Here is a 23905-nt window from a genome sequence, read left to right on the forward strand (position 1 = left end):
CTTTCACACACAACCAACCGAGCCACATCAGCCAGGGCTTGTTCTTCCCGACAGCCATATCTTAATGATTTGTTCACTAACCCTCCTTCACAAGGAACTCTCATGGCAGATTCTTTGTTTCTTTGCATACAAGAGCCACCAAATAAGATCTCACTAAAATTACAAGGCAGTCAACATTCGTTGTGATATTAAGTTCAGGAAATGAATATTCTTTTATAGAAATGTGATTATGAAGACAGCCAGGAACATGTATAAACATTTTCACTGTCTCAAATCTGATTCTTAGAAGTCTCTCCAGATGTATCAACTTTCTTATGTCTGGCCCAAGATGTATCACATCTCATCCAATTTACAAAATTTGCACACTTAAATTTCCCTATCGCAGTGTAGCTGAGCTCTAAACTTAGGGTGCACATTAACTGAGAAAAATTCTAATACCCAAGACGTATGCCAGACCAAATAAATTGATCTCTGGGGATAGTTCTGTTTTTTAAGCTTCCAAGGTGATTTAAAATATAATGCCAGAATTGAAAACCACTAACTTGAATTGTGTGGGTAACTCAAGAAAAAAAACTTAGAGGAAAGTATTGATCTACAGTAGAAAATAGAAAAAGGCAAAGAAGGAATCTGAATGAAGCAACATTTCTTTTCAACAGTTTTAATCTGGCTTCAATACATTTCAAATCAAAGACAGAATGATAATTTAAATCAAAATACTGTCATTTCTAATTTTTCACAGTAGGTACGTTCTATAAAGTTACAGCAAATACTGAACCACAGTTCCTATGGGAAATACAGGGTTAGGTTCCTACAATCCTCTGGCCACATTCAACCAAAAATAATAATGGCTTTTGTGTGTTTCTGTTTTAAGATGCCTTAATATAGATTGTTGATTCTTTAACACTGAACCCAAGGACAACAGCACATGCCTGAACAAAGGTTACCTAATACACACAGCCTTCTTGCAATTAGGAGCGCTCAACAGCACTTTAATACTCCACCTGGGGCCATTTTTAACACAGAAATGTGGAAAAAGTGGCACTAAATAGACTAAGAAAAGGACACTTGTTTAGAGTATGACAGCTGAAACAAGGCACAGCATCACCTTGTTTGACCTCAGCTGGGAACACTTCTAGCAACTTAACATTGTTGGGTTTTTTTGCCAATCTTGTTGTGTAAAGCACTACAAAAGCACCATAAATATCTTTTTTTAGGGTTACAAATAAATTTTACTAAGTAGGCAAATTCACAAATACAGACCCCATGAATGAGGATGGTCTACAGAAGTATCAAATCAAGGCAGTTCAAACTAATTATTATAAAGACATGAATTCTATCAAGTTTCTACTAAGCAACGCCAAGAGCAAAGATGGCACCAACATGTCCAGCTATGTAATTTTCTCCACTGGAGTCCTTAAATTGATTTTCCTAAGAATGTAACATTATTTCTCGTATCAAAATCTATATACTAAAAAAATCTATATACTCAACTTCCTCAATATATCTTCCTTTCATACAGTAAAAAAGTAAACAAGTTATTTTATTAACTACCTCTAATCACAAAATGCAGCAATGATTTTAAAGAAAAGGTATGATGGTTGGACGGACCACATGACCTCTAAAATGCCCTAAGGCTCAAAGTTTTTGTAAGTCTAAAAGTTTAAGTTGGTATGTCTATTTTAATTGCAATAAAAGTCAATATATGAATACATAAATATTCTTGGTAATAGTTATTAGGATTACAATTGGAGTTTGTTTAGTAGGTAGGGCTGCAATATAAATTCTCATCTGAAAAACAGCTAACAGCTCCACTCACCTAGAGAAATAAGTTGAATCCAGCAGGATACTATCAAACCTGATGGACTCTGGGCTTGGACCTATACAGCTTCTAAAAGAAAACAAGCTGCCATATTATTGCTATAAAACTAAATGTGCCTCATACCATATAACAAAAATTAACTCAAAATGAATCAAATACCTAAATGTAAGAGCTAAAACTCTAACACTCTCAGAAGAAAACATAGATGTAGTAAGTGTACATCTTCGTGACCTTGGATCAGGTAATGATTTCTTAGCTGTAACACCAAAAGCACCAATGGCAAAAGAAAATACATAAAGTGAACTTCATCAAAATTTAGAAATGTTGTGCTTCGAAGAACACCATCAAGAATGTGGTAGCATAGCCTGCAGAATACAAAACATTTGCAAATCACTCCAAGCAGAGGAAACAATAGAGGCAAAGGCAGGGAAAAATAGCAAGGAGGTCAATAAGGCAATAGAAAATTGAGGGAGCAGGGGGTCCGGGAATATACCAGGCTATAGAAAACCTAAGGCTTTCTAGACCATAGCATGGATTTTGGATTATCTTCAGAGTAAAACTGGGAAGTCACAGAAAGGATGTGAGTAAAGTGATATTTGACTTTTGTTTTTGAAAGAATCAAAGTAATGTGTTGAGAAAAGACAGTAAGGGAACAAGGGCAGAAGCTGGGAAATCAGTTATGAAGCTGTTGATATAATCCAGATGGGGGATGATAATGATTTACATCAGGGAGTAATTCAGGAAGGGAACAAACAGTTGGATTCTGTATATACTTTGAAGGTAGAGCTGGAGAGAATTTGCCTATGGTCTGAACATGGGGTAGAAGGAAACCAAGGTCTCTGGTTGAACGAACAAAGAATGAAGTTGCCATGTACCAACATGGGGAATACCACAAAAAAACAGATTGGAGAAGGAAAATTAAAAAAGCAGTTCTATACATGTTTATTTCTCTGTTAATCTACTTTTGTCTTAACCACTACACTACATACTGATTTTTGAGCAACACAGTTGTTAAGCAGTGAAACAGAACCTGAACCTAGGTCTTTTGATTCCAGATTCTGTGCTTTTTTTTTCCCTAATGAAATTTTACAAAAGCAACTAAATGAAATTATAAGAGTTTTTAAGAGTTTCTCAGACCACAGTAATTCGAAGGCACCATTTGTTGGTGATCCAAAAACTGCATTCACAAATAAACGCTAACAAATGAAGACATTTTTAAAACACCTGACAAATGTGAACAAGTGTTTTGTAGATAAAATTAATAGTAAAGCAAACAGCAATGTTACAAAGATTCAACAAAACTCATCTAGCAACTGCTCAATGTAGATAAAAAATATGCAGAAGTAAATTTTCAGGAAGATGCCAAATCACCCCTACTTTTAAAACTCATCTTAATAATAAACACTATCTTTGAACTTTGAACAATAAAGATTTGCCATTATAATTTTACTCAGCGCACAGGCATATGCATAAAGAACCTCTTTTTGCCTTGGCCAGTGTGGCTCAGTTGGTTGGAGCACTGTCCCATAACCAAAGGGTTGCGGATTCGACTCCTGATGAGGGCATGTACCTAGGTTGCAGGTCTGATCCCTGGTCTGGGCACGTACGGGAGGCAACCCATCAATGTTTTTCTCTCACATCGACGTTTCTCTCCCTCCCTTCCTCGCCTTCCTTTTCATGGACATTTCTTCCATGAAAAGAAATGTCCTCGGCGAGAATTTAGAAAAAAGAAACTTTAAAAATATGATGCATAAAATAACTTTATATTATAAAGTATAAGCTTTGCACAGTGGCAGTATTGTAGCCAACGAGGTTTATCTGAGGCCTGACTATTGCTAATTAAAGTATAAGGAATATTATCCTCTCATTTTCTTAGCTACAAAAGCTATATTATTTTAGTAAATGTTTAATTCTTGACTAAAAAGTTAAATAATTACCCCAATTATTTCTCTACAATGCTAAACTTGTTAATATGCTCATTACCTGCAATTTCACAGCATCAGTGGATATCAGAGCTTGGTTTTTAATCACAGCTTCACAACCTCACTACTATAGAATTGCTTAATAGGTTTCTCTAAAATAGAATTAACCCGATTTAGAATTTGCTATTTAGGAATGTTTTTTAATTTTTTGTTTATTTATTGACTTTAGAGAGAGGGAGAGATGGAGAGAGAGGAAGAGAGAGTTTGATTTGTTGTTCCACTTATTCATGCATTCATTGGTTGTTTCTTGTATGTACCCTGACCTGAGATGGAACCTGCAACCGCAGCTTATCAGACAATGCTCCAACCTACTGAGCTACAAGGCCAGGGCAAGGAATGCTTTTTGAGGCCAGGGCAAGGAATGCTTTTTCAAGTGTCAAGTGATGGACAAATATTTACTGTAGTCACTATGAGGGCATCTATGGGACAAAGGGAAAGCATGTTTCCTATTCTCATGGAATTTATGGCCCAAGGAAATGAAGAGTTAAAGAAAAGACCCAAACATATTCTTTGGTACAAAAATAGAAGGCATCTCATAAAGAACTGATTAATGGCAAAAGAAAAAAAAAAAGCAGCACAATGACCACACCAAGCGAAGATGATTATCCTAGCTTTATGCTTTTGTTCACCTATGTGTGACTACTATCCACTGATGTGTGTCAAAGAGAACACCTTCACGCCTTGAATTCTATTGTACACTATTCCCCCCTTCCGGGGGCACTTGATCCAACAGCTCCTGAACAGCCCTGCTCCTAACCAGAATCTCCCACTAAACTTCTCAAATACAGTCAAACATCCATCTTAGTTCTTGACCAAGAGTTTAATGGGAAAAAAAGTCTCAGTTGTCTAATAAAACTTCAGGGGGTCTTGAGTCTCAATCCAACAACCCTTTAATGCTGATACCTGTATAATCAGCCATGCATTTCTCAGGCAACAAAGGAGATTCTGTTTTCAAACAAATCCACTTCTTGACATTTTCCAGAACGAATTAAGTTTCAGAACCAACCTTCCACTGTAACGTAATTCTAGCTGTATACCCCAAGTTCCCAGCGCCCAGTAAGCCTCAGTATCCAAGATGACAGTCAATTTTCTAACTTTTGATTATGCTGTACCCCTTCATAAGATCAACAAATAGTCACAAAGAATCCAATTGTCAAGGCAACATGACTACAATAGTAAATGTCAATAAGCCCATATTCCACCTCTCTCAATCACTACAGCCAATTACTTGAGTAAACAGCAATGAATAATCGAAAGTAATTTATTTCTAAGTCAACTGAAAATAAACACATATTTATAATCCATCTTTTGTTACTAAATGTCAATCTCCTTCCATCTAGCCAAATCAGTAGTCAAGAGTCTAATATTCAATTAGGTAACAGAGAGGAAGAGTATGCAGAAAATCCGCAAGAGTAACTCAACTGACCATTTCTCTCAATTATATCACAGATTTTAGAGCTGAAAAATATCAACTAAATGCACTGACTTTCTAAGATCTTAGACACAGCATAAGGGGAGTTCACACCTGAAATTAACAAATAAAATTAGATGGTGAAATTAGAAAAGTATACCAAGGATACTTAAAAACTTCCAACATAAGTCTGAAACAGCTATTATAAAAGAAAAAGAAAAAAACACACACAGACACACACACAGACACACACACACACATATAACCAGGAGGCCAAAGAGGTTAAATATTTCATAATACATATCTGTGACTGAAATGAAACAATGGGGAAAGAAAAAAATATTAAATACAAAATGAAACATAACACAGTACAATTTTACAGTTTAGCTGAAAACAGAATACCCCAATACTACTACACTTTTAAGAATGTTTAGAAACACATAAAAATTCACTTTAATAGTGCTTTTGCAAGTTTTGGGAAAGTTTGTACCAAAAAAAAAAAAGTCCCTAAAATGCTAAGTCTAAAAATTTGTTACCAAGAACTTTCATTTAATATTTTAAGATTTCTAGTATTATCAAATTTAAATATAGATGTATTTCTTTAACTCCTACCAATTTTTGTCATAAGCCCACCATTCTCTAATAGTTTCTTAAAACATAATCTAACCATAATCTTCTTCATGATGTGTGACTTTGTTCCAAAACCAAAAAACTGGGAAACAATGTCTCAAAGGGCTCTTAGGAATTTGCAAACCACAATCTTGAACTGTATGTTTAAGAACAACTCTAGTATTATAGAGCAGAGCTTCCCCAGAATCACAAGTGTTACAGAATACTGATCCTCATCCTCAACATTTCACATAGAGCTGCCTAGTTTAGGTGCTTTCAACCTCAACAACTTCACCCATCTTAGTGTGCAGTTTGAATAGTATCTTCTCCATGTGCCACAACCAGAGAAAAAGGTTGGGAGGCACTGATAGAGCACATTAAAGCAGTTACAACCTCAACTTTAAGAGATACACTCTTGCCCTGGCTGGTGTGGCCCCACGGGTTGAGCGCTGGACTGCAAACCAAGGTGTCGCCAGTTTGATGCCCTATCAGGGCACTTGTCTGGATTTCAACCCAGGTCTCCAGCAGAGGGCACTCGAGAGGCAACAACACTGGTGTTTCTCTCCCTCTCTAAAAATAAATAAAGTCTTTAAAAAAAATACATACTCTCCAAGGAGAAACTTAAAGTCTACACTTAGTTATTGACCCTAAAGTCTATGTCATTTTTATCAATTCAAGTAATCAAATCCTATGTTACATCTGTATAACATGCATGTTTTAGAAATACAGTTCCTCTTACTGCTTAAGTAACCTTTCCAACAGTCGTAATCCTGGTGTGGGTAAGATAAAGAAATCTGAAAACCATTTTTCTTTTTTCTAATTTTAGTTTTAGAGAGGGGAAGGGAGAAAGAGGGGGAGAAAAATCTATGTGTGAGAGAAACATCATTAGCTGTCCCTTACACACCCCCAACTGGGGACATGGCCTGTGTCCAGACAGGAAATCGGACAGAGACTCTTTGGTTCACAGGCTGATGCTCAATCCACTGAACCACACCAGCCAGGGTGAAATATGAAAACACCTTAGATAATTACTTGGTCAGAGCAGCAATCATATATGCTACACTTTTCCCTAGGCACTCTAATGAAATCTCCAAAATATCCATTTCCTAACCCCCTCCCATGCTTTTTCTTCACATTATCCTCTTCTAATATAATACATAATTAACTTAAGTATTTTGTTTTTATCTGCGTCCCACAACCAGGCTTTCTATAAACAAAAAGGCAGAAATCTTGTCTGTTCACTGATGTATCCCCAGAACCTAGATGAGTACCTGACACATAATGGGCCCTCGAAAAATAATTGATGAGTGAATGAACAAATTTTATAATCTGGCTGCAGTTTTATGAGTAAATTAACTGTTCTAAAAAAAGTTGAGCTTTGCTATTAAGATGGTCAAGAAAAAAATTTGTTCACTAAACACACAGAATAACCACACAGAAAGTCATGTTCTGTTTGAAAAAGCTTGATTTATCTATATTAAAATAAGTCAAGCTATTACCAGAAAATCTGTATGTTTAAAAACTACAGATAAAAAGGAAAAGATTTAGTTTTAATTAAAATAGGGAACATCAGTTTTCCATTCCTCTCAGAAAACACAAAGGAATAAAGGGTGATAAGACAGTCAAAGGTAGTACTTGGGACACAGAAAAATTCAGTATTACAATGGCAAATATTTTTTTTTTCATTGCCTAAGTCGCCATGTAAAGTTCATGATTATGAATATTAAGTTCTGTGCAGACTCATTTTTCTCTTAAAAACAAAACCTGTCTTTTTCGGACATTTGAAGCCTAAATCTAACCAGCTAATTATTCTCATAATTATCTTGTGAAATATCATCACAAGTACTGTCTATTTTAATTTTAATTTTCAGCCTTAAAACAAACACTTTTCATCTTAATACAACTCATCTTAAATTAGTCACACAGCCCAGCTGCTGTTCAACTAGCGTTCCAGTTCCTTTTGGGGCCTCAAATGAGGGAACTTCTCTAACGTCTCTGGGGAAATTAGTGTAAAGTATGTTTCCTGAAGTCGTTCTTGTTTTTCCCCTGGATCATTTCATGACATCTTCTCAGCTAAGAATGTTACATACATTTTTTTTCCCTTCTGCAGGAAAAGTCCAGACGGCAAGCAAAGGTAAAAAGAATACTGTATGAAAAACAGGTTGAAAGGGTACAACACAAAAGCACAGAATTAAATGTAAACCAAAAAGAGGAAGATGATGAAGAGATCCAAGAAAACCACTGTACTGGCCTAGAGAAGATTAAAATCCAGACGGGGAATAGGGAAACTTGCTTATTATTCTAGAAACAAAAGCACAAAATCCTTAAAGAAAACGTGGTCTCTTTATTTGAGGAGTCCTTGTTAAAACTCTAAAAAGCGCTCAGCTGACAGAAACGAGAGTTCTACCTTTTCTCTTCCTATGTGTTTCGATACAGGTAGTCTTCATCGGTCAATTAAACGCATGCTATATAAGATAATGCGGAGTCAATCGCTACAAAACGGCAATTGTGGTTGCCATCTTTGCCAGAAAAAACACCTCCCTGGATTCGGGGGGAAAAAGGTTGTATTAAGTTGGAAAGCCAGCAAACCACGCATTTTCAAGTCAAGTGGATGTGACCAGGGTTAACAGACACCTCCTACCAAACTAAGGTTCCACTAACGATCAGGGGAAGAGGAAGGGCAAAGGGCTGTAGCCTGGCCGCGACTACAAGGGTGGGGCGCCATAGGGAAAAAAGAAATTGAAGCCCAGCTATCCTGGGAGGTCTAAGGGGGCCCGGTGGCTCGGCTCTCGGGGACATCGAATATTAGGCGGTAAGTGATGTTGATGGTCTTAATGGCAGCTTCGGGGAAAAGGCGGCGGGCTGCTGCTGATCGCTGAGAGTGGAGGCTGATAGAGGAAGGTACTCAAGCAAAGGAGTAATAGGCAAAGGGAGAGCCGAGGGCCGCGCAGTCAGGGAGGCCAGGCGTGGGAGGCCTGGCATAGGCCGCCTAGCGCCCTTGCAGCCAGCCGCCCTCCGCGGGAACGCCTTTGCAGCTCCCTCACTTTCAGCCCCGGTCGGAGCCGTCCCTGTCCTGGGGAAGACGGCGAGAGCGGCCGTTTCCGCCGGACCGGGGACCGCGGGGGGGTAAAAGGCATCCTTGGGGCAGCAGGCAAGCCAGAAGCGGCCGACTGTGCGAGCGGGAAATGACTCCGAGACGACTGCCGCCGAGCCAACGCCAAACTTCGCCCTTTCCTCCCTTTCGCATTCTTTATCCCCCAACTCCCCGGCCGGCTGGTGTCCGCTTCGCCCGACCGAATCCGCACCCCCCCGCCCTTCTTTTCGTCGCCTCACGCCTCCCCAGCCCCAAAAGACTAGGGAAGCACTGGCCGCCAAGGCCGCTCCTGAGCCCGCCCGGTGCCCTGGAGTCCCAGACACCGCCCCCGACGGAACGCTCGCATCCTCTCGGAGGCTCCCTAGCCCGCCCAGATGCTGCAAACTCCTCTCACCTGCATTGACGCCATGATGGAACCATCCCCCAAAGGCCGGCGAGGCCTGAGACGCAGGGGGCGGAGCCGCCGTGCTAGCGTCAAGCCGCGGAGGCCCAGCATCCCGGGCGCGGGGGTGGGGCCGCCGGCGGGGTGGGGCCGCCGATGGAAGGGAATGGCGAGAAGGGATTGGCTGGCGCGCTATGCCCGCGGGGCGGGGCGGGGCGGGGCGGGGCGGGGTGCGGTAAACCGTGTTGTCAGTCTCTTCTGTCCCATCCTGCTGTCCAGCTAGCGTGACGAGCCCACCAGCTGTCTCGATTGTTTTGAGGAATACGGCTCTGGTTCTGACCTTGTCGGTTGCTTTTTTCCTGACTATACCTCTAGAGCCTGATGATGTGGGACCGGTGGGTTTTTTTTTTCCGTTTTGTTTTTCCAACCACAGGTGTATGGTTTACAGATTTTCCCTGTGGGATGTCTTTCCCCACTACTGTGCCCACTTTGGGGCCGTATAAAACTTTCCGAGGGGCTGGTTTTGGGTCTTTTCGATCTTGGAAGGCAACAGGATGAGAACTGAAAGCAGAACAGCACTTTGCTTTAAGGGCAAGGGTAGATTTTGTAGAGCTGAAACTTGCGCAGAAGGGAAGAGAAAGTGTGTGTGTGTGGTTGGTTTTGTTCTGTATGCTATTTACGTCCTTTCACCCCAGCCCTTCAGTTTAAAAACTTCACGTGTATTAGTAATAGTTAAGGTTGTTACAGCATTGACAGATTAGACAGTTGACCCTAGACATGAATTTCTTTTAAAAAGTGTATCAGTGTCACGTTATAATATACACATATCTTTTATCACATCAAGACTTCTTTTCAACCTGTTTCATGGTGGACAATTATGTGGTCATTATACCTGTGGATGTATTTCAGTAGGGAAAGCTGAGCATACGGAAATTTTTCTGCGGATGCACCAGTTCTGCCAAAATTTATCAGAAGCCACGTTTTAAAAAACTATTCCAGAACTGAAAATGTTGTTGGTTTATAAGAGGAAAATGGAAGCCAAAGGCTTGTACCTCACATTCTATCTCTAAAAAATTAAAGTGGCTGATATATTGAGTTGAAGGCTTTTACTTTACCAAAATGAAAGCTTAGAATGTCACTTTATTAACTTTGAGGTATTTAGAAATTTCTATAAGACAAATACAAGAGCGATGCAGGACTTCATCCTTTCCACTCTTAAGATATATTATGTTCTTTGGGAAATTCCCTAATGTAAAATATGTTCAAAGTGGAAAAGATCTTTAAAATGTATTTATTCTTGTATGGTATAATAATAAACATATTCATCACCAGAGAGGAAGTTACTATATTGGCATACTTTTTTTCTTTTTTTTTTTGCTCTCAGACTCCCACCCTAATTGCCACAAATGGGCTGGTTTTCTCATTGTTGTGCAAAAACACTATGTCCTTGAGGAATGTTTGGAGGCTCTAGACAACCGAGAATAACCCAGAAGCACATCAGGTGTTAGTTAGCCCAGTGTGTTGTCAACATTTCAACTGTGAATAAAACCCATATATACCAATGAAAGAAGAAAGCTTTTCCAGATTCATTTTTTCTGGAGATCTTTATCCCAATGATCTCAGAAAATTGCTCGAGAAGATCATGTTTTACCATCTAAGGTTCACATTGTTTAAAAGGTGATTCTCCCTAAGGTGTGACATCAGATGACCCCACAAAGCATTATGACATCATCACAGCCAAAACCTGCTATGACAAACTGATAAGGGGTTATGGGAATCTTGACATGCCTCAGTAAAATCAACATCTGGTCCTTTGGGTTTTATATGTGTTAAAAATGATCTTTATAGGAGGGAAAAGTCAGTACCTGCCATATCTTTCCTAGGAAATATTAAATAGTTTATAGTTACCTCACTAGTTTCTTCATATATAACAGATCTTGATGTTCCCTGGACTTAAAACAGAGACTTTCAGATTGGGTGGGGGCATATAATTATCTAAAGGGAACATGAAATTTTTATATCTAAAACACTTTATTATACAAGGTTCGAGGACTAGGTTCACATTTCTCTACAGAATATAGCTTATCAGATAGGCAAAGAGGTAAAATGCCTGACAATCCCAAAGTGGGGAGAGGAAGTGGAGCTCTCAAACTCTATGGGAGTAGAATTGGTACAATCACTTTATAAACAATTCAGCAAGAGTAAATTTAAAGTTTCCCATACCCTGAATCTTTTTAATAGCATAAGTTGCAAAAAAAAAAAAAAAAGATAAGAGATATATTAAACAAACGTTAAACTTGTTTGGATCCTGATTCCAACACTCTAATATAAAAACAAAATTTTGAGACAACTGGAGAAATTTAAATATAACATGCATATTAGATAATATAGAGAAATAATTTTTGTTGCATTTAAAAATGATATTCATTTTTTAATATCTACAGCAATGAGAAAGGACCATTGGGTTCAAGGAAGACATTCCTATCTCACTTCCATGAAAGGAAAAACAGAAACAAAACAGGATAGACACAAGCTGTCCATGTGCCCGAGGTCTTCCCTTCCAAGAAAAAGGCAGAGCATGTCACAGGACTAGAAGCAGCTGGACCTTCTGGCAGAGAAGGGAAGGAACTATGGGAAACCAAATAGCCTAGTAACCTGAAGGACCGACAAAGGGGATCCACTGGTCAAATGCTGCAATATTGATTTAGGAAACCTTGAGTTTTAGTAATTCACTAGCCCGGAGAGTTAAGAGCAGTCCAATGGTAATATGCTGGTGGGAGCAAGGAGAGGCAGCACTGATGAGTCCTTCCTTGCTTGAGACTGTGACTCCACAGAGTGCTCTGTTATTAGTCTCCTAATGCCTGATCTCATCAGAGAAATTAAGGCAAGTCAGCCGCCAATAACTTATTTATTGGGTGTTGGAAAAGGCACCAAGCTAGGAATCCAAGGCTTGTATTCTTGTCCTAGCTCTGTCATTAGCAAGCTGGGACAAGGCTTGTAATCTTTCAGGGTTTATTATCAATCGAATGAGCAACTCAGACTGTGTAATCTTCAAGGTTTCTTCCAGATTTCAAATTCCATGCACTTACAGAATAAAAATTTTAAATGATGTGTCTAAAATACCATTTTAAAAAGTCTTAAGATAAAATGCAATGGGAATGATACACTATATGAGGTAAAAAATCACTTTTATAAATATAGTAAGGAATGAATTTAGCTTTATTGTAATTTATGTAGACATACTTGGGGGTTTAGTTAACAATTAAAAATGCTAATGTAATCCAATTGAGCTATAGATGGGATTTCATAAAGTAGCAGAAACTTCAAATTCACAAGTTAGAGTAATACTTTAAGAAAAGCATATCTACAAAAGTCTATCATTTTTATTAATTTTGAACTGGAACTAGTCATTTTATGTGAATCCACAAAGGACAAATTAACATAGTAACAAATGGTTCATATGTGTGACCTACCTGTACGACTTATTTTATAGGTCAAAAATAGTAGATTTATACACATAAGTGGTTTGTCAACAGAATTGTGAATCAGAACTTTATCTCTAGCAAGAATTATTTTATCCAGGTCTGTAATCTTTCAATATATTACCTGCTTGCTTCTCCCTTAGACTTCTTACCAAACATGTTCTTAGCAAGTTATCCTTTTTATTCCTTTTCTTTCTCTCTCTCTCTTTCTCCCTCTCCCTCCCTGCCCCCCCTTCCTTCCTTTTTTCTTTTTGGCCTTAGACCCCTTTAAAAATCAAACAAAAGCCATGGATATACATACTTATGAAATTTTGTATTTCAGCAAGTTACCTGACCCTCACAAATCCATCCATTGCAGAGGTATGTAAACCTCAAGATAAGTACACCTTTACTGAAGGGGTAACAATGGAGATCAGCTCAATCTCTTGCCCTTCAAGACCTATCTTTTACACATAGTTTCATAGCACTTCTTTTCTTTGCATTTGTTTATTTTCCAGTCTTCCTGAAAAGCAGGGTGCTGTATGGAAAGCTCTAGATTGGGAACCAGAAGATTTGAGCGCTTAAATTGATCCTTCCCAGGGTGATACTAAACTTATTTAAGAACAGATATGGCACAGATGTGGCAGAGGACCTAACCATGCAGAACAGAAGCTGCTCAGTGCTGGGAGCAGAGGCTTTGATGCTCCCTGCCTGGTGGGCCCAGGTATCTGTAATTAGCTCATGGTGAACTCTGTGGGAATTCAGAAGCCATTGAAGGGAGATTCTTTGTGCAGGGCGGGGGCGGGTGAGGGATGGTTTGAGGGCATTGGCTATTTACTAATCTCTATAGAAGTTATTTTAGTGTTTTCTTCTGGGGGTGACAGAAATGTTCCAAAGGTAGATTATGGTGATAGTTGTCCAACTGTATAAATTTACTCAGAATTATTGAGCCATTATTAGGGGTGAACTTTATGGTATATAAATTATACCATAATAAAGATGTTCAAAAAAAAGAAAGTTATTGCAATATTTAACACAGCCATACCAGTAAGGCCCCAGTGGCCCTCAGACGGGCTCTCCCATTAATGGTATGAGAAAACAGTATGGTCAGTTATCTCCCTGGATCTGCATTTCTTCAAAGCTTTCCAGATTATTTTCCTTGTTAAAAAATTCCATAATTGTGTCATCACAATTCCTATTCTCTTTCATCTGCTCATCAGGCCTTCATTGCCAAGCACAGTTATCTGGTGCTTAGCAGGGCGGCAGCCCTAGTAATTTTTGTTCCTGCCAGACAGCTCTTTCTCACCTTATGACCTTATCTGCTACCTAGCTTTCCCATCCCCTTTTTGTGAGCATTTTTGCCTGATCTTGCTTAATATGTATTAGAAAAGGCACTAGATTTGTAATCAAAAGGCATAGCTTTGAATTGTAACTCAGCTTCTCTTAGTTCTGTGACCTGGAGTTGGTCACTTAAACATCTCTGGACCTTCGTTTCATCCTCTGTAAAATGGGGGTAAAAATGTTCACATGCGGTTTGTGGTGGAGCTTTGATGAGATGATGATGTGAAGGAACTCCACGAACTCATAGCACCACATGCATGAGAGGCGATACCTGGTTTTTCTTCTACATTACTCTGTTCTCTCTCCATTGGGCAGATGACAAGCTGGCTAGAGATATATGGCAGTGACTGAGAATACCCCAAATTTCATACCACTGTGAACTCAGAGGAGTCTGGGCAGACACTCTTGGAATTGAGCCTGCCAGAGAGAAACTTTTCAAGGGTGGGATGTTGCTTCTCCCCACCCCACCCAATGTCCTTGCACACATGCGGCATCCTCCCAGACCAGCCCTTATTAGTGACAATGATGATAACAGCTACCTTGGACTGAATATTTACATATGCCACATAGGCACCGTGAGAGGCACTTGTATTTCCTGTATTATTTAGACTGTAAAACAGCACTATGAGGTACATAAACCAATCCCCATTCTCCAGGTAAGGAAAGAGGCTTAGAGAGGCTAGGTAATTTGCCAAGTCACCCAGCTTATTATGCATAGCACTGTCAGGACTCTACCTGAGAAATGCTAACTCCACGACTCTGCGGCCTGAATTCTTTAACAAGTGTACAGCACTGTCCTTCCATTCTCTTAATGACCCATATTAATCAGGTTTTAAAATAAAAGTAACTAATCATATGGATTCATTTTAAACTATGAACTTAAATAGGCAAGGTAGGTTTCATATTTCACCAAGAATATCTGATGCCCCCAAATATATGTAATTGGTGAATTTTCACACAGTTTGACAAAATAAAAAAAAAATATGGCGATTCTGACCAAAAAGCATATGTTGAATGCCAGGCACTGGAGATATAAAGATGAGTGATACAGTTTCCATATTCACATTGCTATTATAATCAGGAAAACAGAGGAAAGGATTTTGATAGAATATGGAAATAGCTATTTACTGGGTATAATGGGATCATAGGTAAGGCTCACATAGTCTTGCCTAGGAGCTGAAGACAGCTTCCCAGATGAGACAAGGCCTGAGCAGAGGTGACAACGGGTAGAAGAGAGGTGTTCAAGGGGGAGGGAGCATGACCCGTGCCATTGGTGTCTACAGGGGATGACAGTTTGCTATTGCCCAATGAAAACAGAAGGAGGTAAGGGACAAGAGGCAAGCAAGAAACTGGTCATGAAAGGTTTGTTGGCTGAGGAGGAGGTTGGACTTTATCTTAGAAAGCATTTGGCAAGTTTGAGGTATTGTCAAATTGGAAATGATGAGGCCAGATTTGTATTTTGGAATGACTGCTCTGGTGGCCAAACATTTGATCAGGTAAGATCAGACAATAATAGAGGAGTAGGCTATTGTGAGGGTCTGACAGAGGATGAGGGCTTGGACTAGGGGATGTAGAGGAAGGAAATTAAGGACTTTAGGGATATTTAGGAAGGGGAACGAACACAGGACTGAGATTAGTATGTAGGGGGCAAGGAAAGAGTTGAGTGCCAGGTTTCTGATTCAAAACTACAGTTCTTAGAAATAAAAGGAATGAAAGTAAAGGTGGGAAAACATAATTCCATTTTGGTTATGTTTGAGGATTTTAAACTTCCTATAGGACATCTGTCATACCTTTTTCTAGTGGAAGTTATAAAATCTCAAATGCATTCACTCAGAGATCCTGGAAATAGAGGCTCAACTGACATGGAGGGCTTTTTTTTTTTTTTTTTAAGATTTTATTCATTTTTAGAGAGAGGGGAAGAGAGGGAGAAAGAGAGAGAAACATCAATGTGTGGTTGCCTCTCGAGTGCCCCCTACTGAGGGCCTGGCCTGCAACCCAGGCATGTGCCCTGACTGGGAATTGAACTGGCGACCCTTTGGTTCGCAGCCCATGTTCAATCCATTGAGCTATGAGCTGGGGCAAGGGCTTTTTTTTTCTATCAGTCTCTTTGGTGAACAGTGTGGCCTCTCATCCCCAGACTGTCATCGATCCAACTTGTATCCAGCTCAATAACCTCAGTTGATAGTTCTAGCAGCAAAGATCAGGGAGTTCTGATTGGCTAAGCTTTAATCAGCTTCATCTCTCAACCAATCAGTGACGAAAGCAGTGAGGTACTCTGATTGGTAGGGTACCTCACCGCTTTCATCACTGATTGGTAGGGCCTGGGCTGTCTCTTGCAGCATGGATGGGTGTGGGGTTAGCCCCACTCAAATCACATGTAATGAGAGCACCCATCATTAAGAGGCTGTTTATACTAGAATGAGGAAAGCGGAGAGATCCCAGAGAAACAAAAACTACAGAAGTCCACTGCTACATCTGAAGGGTTTATATTTAACAGGCAATTCTGCATCACAGGCCTTAAGTTACAGAGGGTAGGGAGAAACTTTCATTTAAGTGTAGCTTGGGATTTTAACATTAGATGGCCTGAAATATTTAATGACTAATAAAAGACTGTCCTCATGACAGAGAGGCTGGAGAAGTTCTGGTACCATCGTGAGATACATTCAGGGCAAAGAAAGCCTATGAGCAGGTTTGAAAGGACAGTGGGAGACAGCCTGACAAGGAGTCCAACTCATTCAGTAAAATGATAATATTTGAAAGCATGAAAATAAAGAGATCACCCCAACAGAGAGTTTGAGGAGAAAGAAGAACATGATCCTGAGGTCAGAGGCTAGAGGAACACCAACATTTAAGAGAGGAGTAGCCTAGAAGCCAAAAGAGAGTAGAGGAGGGTGTAAATTATCAGTAATGTAAATTCATCTAAGAGGATTTTTTTTAAAAAATCCAAAAAACTGATGTGGAGTACATTAGTGATCTGCATCAGATTACTTTTTGAATCGTGGAGTGAACTGGTAAGTGAAGATATAGAGACATCAAGACACTTAGCTGAGAAGAAAAAGAGATTAGGTTATACTAGAGATAAATGTAAAGTCAAAGGTAGGGGGAAATTTTGTTTTCAGAAAGAAATTTGAATATTTTCATACACGAAAGGGGAGTCAACAGAGAGGGAGATAGAAGTTTGAAGAAGGAAGGCTGTGTGGATCATATATATTTGGTTTGATGTTGACGAAGTCTCCTAATAGCTTCTTAAAACATAGTACTGAACTGCGGGGAACAGAATCCTACCTTATAGCAGGATATATGAAACCACAGGATAAGCACAGTACATTGTCCTAGAGCATGAACTTTACTCTTTAGTGAGTTATTTAAAATAAAATGTTCTTCAGACTTCTTGATATTCAAGTGTACACTTAGGGTTATTTAAATGGAAACTTAAGAGAAACCCCGAGGTAAATATTAAATTTCATCCTGTTGCTGGATTCTTTTGCTTAATTGGCTTTGTCAAATGCAATGAAAACAACAAAAAATTTTAAATTATTAGAGAAGCCAACTTTAAAGAGGCTCTTCTGGCCAAGGATAAGATGGTTTGAGCAACAAAATGAGTAAGGGCGGTGATAAGGTGAAGCACATAATTATATAAATGGAAATGTATATATATCTATGTACACACATGCACAACCATATTATGTCATAAATTCATTATGATGCTAAGAAAAAACCACATCGGTCACCTTTGGACTTTGCTGGGTCACCAACTCATTGAGGGAAAAAGGGAAACATTAACCTTTTTCTACCTTTCCTATATACACTGTATTTCAAGGTAACCAAATGGTTGATAAAGGAGAGTTCTTTATAGAAGAATTTCAGCTATTGCACATGGAAGCTATAAAGAAATAACGATGATTATTCAACAATGAAATAATGGAGCCTGACATCAATCATTAATGGGTGTTAAAATGATTAGATTAAAAGCTGAGGGAGAACTTTATAATGGATGGATCATGCTTACACACCTGAACCAACTGATCCATTTTAGTATCAGTAAAAGTGGGGCAACCAGATACGTGCCTCCTGAAGATGGTACAACAGGAGGGAACATGAAGTACTCTAGCCAAAAAAGTCTAATCAAGACTGCATCTCATATCACTTTACAGGGAATAAGGGTGAGAGAGGTGCAAAATAGAGAACTTGTTAAACCACATCATGAGGCTGCAATAGCTAAAGTCAGATAGGAAATTGTACAGGACAAACAACAGAGAGGGAGATAGAAGTTTGAAGAAGGAAGGCATTGATGGAGTTTCTTCAATAAATGGCTACCTAAAGAAAAAGAAAAAAAAAGACAGAGAGCCCTGGCTTAGGTGGCTGAGTGGATTGAGTGCCAGACTGTGAACCAAAGGGTCATGGGTTGGATTCCTAGTCAGGGTACATGCCTGGGTTGCAGGCCAGGTCCCCAGCATGGGGCATGCAAGAGACAACCACACACTGATGTTTCTCTCCCTCTCTTTCTCCTTCCCTTCCCCTCTCTATAAAAATAAATAAATAATATCTTAAAAAAAGACAAAGAGAAGACAAAAATTACTAATATCAGAAATGAAAGGGGACATCACTACAAATCCCATGTACATTGAAAGGATAAAGGGATGTTATGACAACAACTCTATGCTCACAAGTTTAATAACCAAGATTAAATGGACCAATTTCTTGAAAAACAAAACTACTGAACTCATATAAGAGTAGACATGTAAATAGGCCTATATCTATTAAGGAAATTGAATCAATAATTAATAACCTTCCAAAACAGAAAGTACCAGGCCTTGATAGGTTCACTGGTAAATTATACCAAGCATTTAAGGAAGAAATTATACCAATTCCCTGTATTTTTTTCAAGAAGGTAGAAGCAGAGAGACTACTTCCAAACTCATGCTATGAAGCCAGCATTACTGTAATATAAAAACCAAAGACATTACAAGAAAACTACAGACCACTATATTTCATGAATGTAAATGCAAAAATCCTCAACAAAAGGTTAGCATATCTCATCTCACAATATATAAAAAGATACACCATAATCACGTGGGAAACCCCTCAGGTATGTAAGGCTTTTCTTTTTTTTTTTCATTGCTTTTAGAAAGAAAGGGAGGGAGAGAAACATCAATGCAAGAGAGAAGCATTGACTGGTTGCCTCTCGTACGCACCTGGACTAGGGATTGTATGTGCCCAGACTGGGGATCGAAACCACAGCCATGACCAGGAATTGAACCCCCGACCTTTCAGTTACAGGACGACGCTCCAATCAACAGAACCACACCAGCCAGGGCATCAGGTACTTGTGGGTTTTCAGCATTCAAAATCAATTAATGTAATCCATCATATTGATAGACTAAAAAGGAAAATAACATGACCATATCAATAGATACAGAAAAAGCATATGACAAGATCCAACACCCATCCATGAACAAAGTTCTCAGTAAACTAGGAATATAGGGGAACTTCCTCAACTTGATAAAAATTATCCTTAAAAAACCTATAGCCAACATCATGCTTAACTGTGAGAAACTGGAAATGTCCCCACTAAGATCAGGGAACAAAGCTTGGTGTCCCTTCTTGCCATGCTTTCCTAGGATATCTCCAGGTATGACAGTTCCTGCTTCTTTACATCTATGTGACGGAAGATCGATTTAGCTGTTGAGGAGGGTGATGAGGGGTTGATTATGATCCCTGTGTACTTTTTTTGGGTTCCCAGTCATTTCTCAATCACTACTCTAAATTTCCCATGGTAGATGTGTAACCACCAGCTGCCAAGTCAACTGACAGTTTACTTCAGCAACCCACTGGATCCATCTTCAAGTTTGGTTTCACAATTGTTAGAAAGCTGTGTCTGAAGAGTACAGTCCTAAAAACTTCCTAGAATTCTAACTGTGCACTGAAAGGAAATAGGATTTGAAGTTTTTCTCTTTCTTTAAGCTGTCCAGTACCTTCAAAAGCAACCAAGCCACTTCTCTGGCTACAAATTCAGTTAGTTCTTCATGCATTGTAAGCATCCAAAGCCCTGCCCTCAATGGGCAAAAGATAACTTGAACAGCTATTTATCCCTTTTGAACTCTTGGCTTTCACATTGCTGTTTATGAATACTATGGAACTGCCATAGCTAGACAAAGTGATCAAAGTCAGATTCCCCCATTTTCCCAAGGGTTTGTTGCCTGCACTGTACGTTGAATATCAATTCTTCGAGTCATAGTTCTTAACTGAAAGCAATTGAAATCAACTAGAACTGCCTAGGTAGAAAAGAAGAGGCAATTCTTCTTCCAGAAGTACTGGAAGAATGTGGTGGGCTCCATGGTCGTGTTCCATGCCCTGGTAATCAGGAGGCAGGGAAGACTCTTTTAGCTTCTATTTAGCAGGATGTTAGGGTCCCACCTTCACCTGGACATCGTAATTGTCAATTGCCCTTTTTCCTTTTTACCCCTGAAAGAGATGGAAATGCCTTAGCTGTCCCAACGACATGAAAGCCAACACAGATACATAGGATACTATAGTCAACAATTAGATCCAGTGGCCAAAGGTCTTCCTCCCCATATGAGAGCTATTAGCCATTGCCAATTTACTATTGCATGTGTAAGAGAAGATAATGGGCTCTCCATTGACTCTTGATGTGCCTCATTAAGTGGAAGCCTAACCTAACTCTCGTCAGATTCAGGACCTCTCTGCTAGCAGACAAACCTCCCATGAGGTTCTTTTATCTTCATCTAATGTCTAGTGCTCACTATAATCTTCTGAACCCTGATACTCCTTCTCTCCCACGAAATCTTTCATGACTGCCTGACACTAACAGACTAGTAATTCCTTGAAGTGATTTACAGGAAACACCTCTTGGTAATGCTTAGTTTGATTTACTGATCATTCTTTGTAAAAGATGCAATAGACCAATATCAGACAGGCTATGTAATTATCTCTATAAATGAAACCAGTGAGGCCAGTCCAATGTTTCAGGAACCTTCTGCCCAACAAGCAGAGCTCTATGCATTACCCTGAGCTTGCAATTTGGCCAAAGGTCAAGCGACTAAATTTTATACTGACAGGAGTATGCCTTTGTTGTTGCCCATGACTTTGGTATGCTCTGGAAACAAAGATGATTCTTGATTTCTGGACAAAAAGATTAAAATGTTCTTATGTTTTCAAACTCTTAAGATATCCACCTACCTAGATATTTAGCAAACATAAAAATTCCTGGACATGCAACGGCAAATCCAGAGGACAGGAGAGGTAATGATTTGGCTGATGCTGCTGTGAATTTAGCTACATTAAAACAATCTAGGCCCCTCAAGGGTAGGATCTGTGCTACTGCCCGAAGCAATTGGGGATTTAAACGATAACATTATGGAGGGACAGCACTGAGCTGTTTGACAAAATACAAAGGGTTGGAGCAGGGCTGTAAATTCGACCAAAAAAAACTTAGGAGTAGGTCCAAATGACCATCTGCTCTTCCCTGACTGCATACAATTGTACATAACATGGCTTAACTCACTGGTACCCTGACAAAATAGTTTTATTGGGAAAACAATACTACTGGAAGCCATCTCCAAAGACAGCTTTCCAGGTACATCAAATATGCCAGATCTTCCCAAAGCAGAAAGCCCAGTCATTCCTCAAAGGCCTTGACTTTAGGACCTGTAGGTCTGGCAAATGGACTTCATTCAGTTGCCCCCTTCCCAAGAATACAAATACGTGTTAGTGATGGTTTGTCTGTTTTCTCATTGGGTGGAGGCATTCCCATGCTCCAGAGTCACAGCCTCCAGTCAGTAAAATACTCCTAGAGACCTTCCTCACTTGGAGAATCCCCTCAGCTCCAGAGTGACTAGGCAACTCATTTTACAGGACAAACCATACAATCTGTTTCTAAGATCTGGCCAGTTTTGCAACATTTCCATTATCATGCCCAGTCCTCCAGTCTAGTAGAACTAATGGGGCAATTAAAACTCAATTGACAAAACTTCCCAGTGTTTATCTGCTTTGGCCTAAGGCTCTTGCTTTGGTATTTATTGCTCAACCTAAGATCTCCCCGCCACAAACACAGATTATCTCCATTTGAAATTACTGGCAGACCTATGAGATTAGATCTAGAAATTTATACCTGCCCTGCTGAATGGAGCCATCCTGATTTACTATTAAGAACTTGTTAAGGGCCCTTAAGACTAACTCTGTCATAAAGCAATCATGCCACATGAGCTCCTGGGAAACAAAGGTCTCTACACCGTGATCTCCACCCAGGACACTGTCTGTTGGAAATACCATCTCCATAAAAATGTCCTGCTGGACAGAAAGGGCCATATGAGCTATTACTACCCTTGGGCTGCTAAACATTAGGGTACTGACTCATGGATTCATCTTTCTCATTTAAAAAGGACACCCACACCTGAGTGGTTATCTCAACCTACTAGATTTTTTCTTAACTTACTGATTATGAGAGAGGGAGAAACATTGTTGTTCCACTTATTTATGCTATCACTAGTTGCTTCTTTCATGTGCCCTGACTGGGTATTAAACCTGCAACCTTGGCTTATCAGGACACACTGACCAAATGAGCTACCCAGTCAGGGCCCTTTTGGAGCTCTTAAACTGAGAATCTCTGAACCAAAGATCACCACTAGAATTCTCATTCCTGGATCAGATCAGATGGCACCTGATTCAGATCTCTCCCAAGACCCCACACCAGGCATGTCATACACGATCACACTCAGCAACCACTTACACTTGGTCTCCCCTTTGACCACCTGTTTCATACTGATTATAAAAATGTATAACTATACTTTTATATAATTCAGATGAGTTCACACCTTGATGGGCCTTAAGCAACTATATTTCTTACAATGTCTCCTTTAATGTGGGCAAATTCTGGGAATAACACCATTCAATCATGGAAAGCAAGCGTCCTCTCAAATACTGCTTGAAAACTAGATCAAAAACCTGGTATTTGGTGGAAAACAAAATGTCTTAAGGAATTCCAACCTGAAAACTTGGAACCAAGCCCATATTAAGTTTCCAATCCTGACCCAAATATATCAGAATCTCAGGTGCTCTTCTAATCACTCATGATAAATAACATGATTTAATGTCTTCTGTGCTGACAATCATCAAACAATTGGAGGACATAGACTCCCTGCCTGAGGACTTAATAGGATTTAGTACTATTAGTATTAAGCAACAGGACTTAATACTGCCTTCAGGGTTTGGGTTAAAGGGCCTAATCACAGGCTCTTGCTTGAGGGCACCAGGTATTTCTTCCTAAGTGGGACCCAAGTATATGTCACCTTGTCAAACCAAATTTTGAGGCAGATGTGGTATGGTTATGCTGTCACCAGAAAGGTGACATATACCCAATATAGGCTCTTTTGTCTATAAACTTTGACCAAAACTAACCGAATTGGGACTTTCGAGTATGGGCTTTTCAGTCCCCTCCACCCCAAAACACATAATAGATAAGCGAGGCTTTGTGCATGCCTTCACTAGAGCTTTCTTTCTTTGATATGAAATATGTGAATCAGAAGTCAATCAGAAATCTATTCTTGGAGGACATTCATGGAACACTACTGCCACTGCTCTTGATTGACTGTCTAGCTGAGGTAGCGCTACAAAACCTTTGGGCTTCAGATGTGTTATCAGCCCAGCAAGGTGGTACTTGTGCTCTATTGGGAGAGCAACGTTGTTTCTGTCAACAAAATAGGTGAAATGATACAACAGCTTGAGGTTCTGAAACAAAACATTACAATCTTTGGACAGAACACAGGCCCCTAAATTGGGAGTAGAGA

At 39.6% G+C, this 23905-nt stretch overlaps 1 protein-coding gene and 1 pseudogene across 1 annotated transcript in view; one reads left to right on the plus strand and one right to left on the minus strand.

Moving 5' to 3' along the window:
- Positions 1–9412, minus strand: part of UBE2W (ubiquitin conjugating enzyme E2 W) — a 53077-nt gene extending 43665 nt beyond the window's left edge. The window contains exon 1 of the mRNA XM_024578233.2: positions 9310–9412. Coding sequence (XP_024434001.2) covers positions 9310–9411 — 102 coding nt within the window. The 5' untranslated portion in view covers position 9412. The remainder of the gene's footprint in view (positions 1–9309) is intronic.
- On the plus strand, positions 3598–3746 carry LOC139441131 (U4 spliceosomal RNA; annotated as a pseudogene).
- Positions 9413–23905: the final 14493 nt, after the last annotated feature.

This window comes from Desmodus rotundus, chromosome 8, assembly GCF_022682495.2.
Source record: "Desmodus rotundus isolate HL8 chromosome 8, HLdesRot8A.1, whole genome shotgun sequence".
Lineage (NCBI taxonomy): Eukaryota > Metazoa > Chordata > Mammalia > Chiroptera > Phyllostomidae > Desmodus > Desmodus rotundus.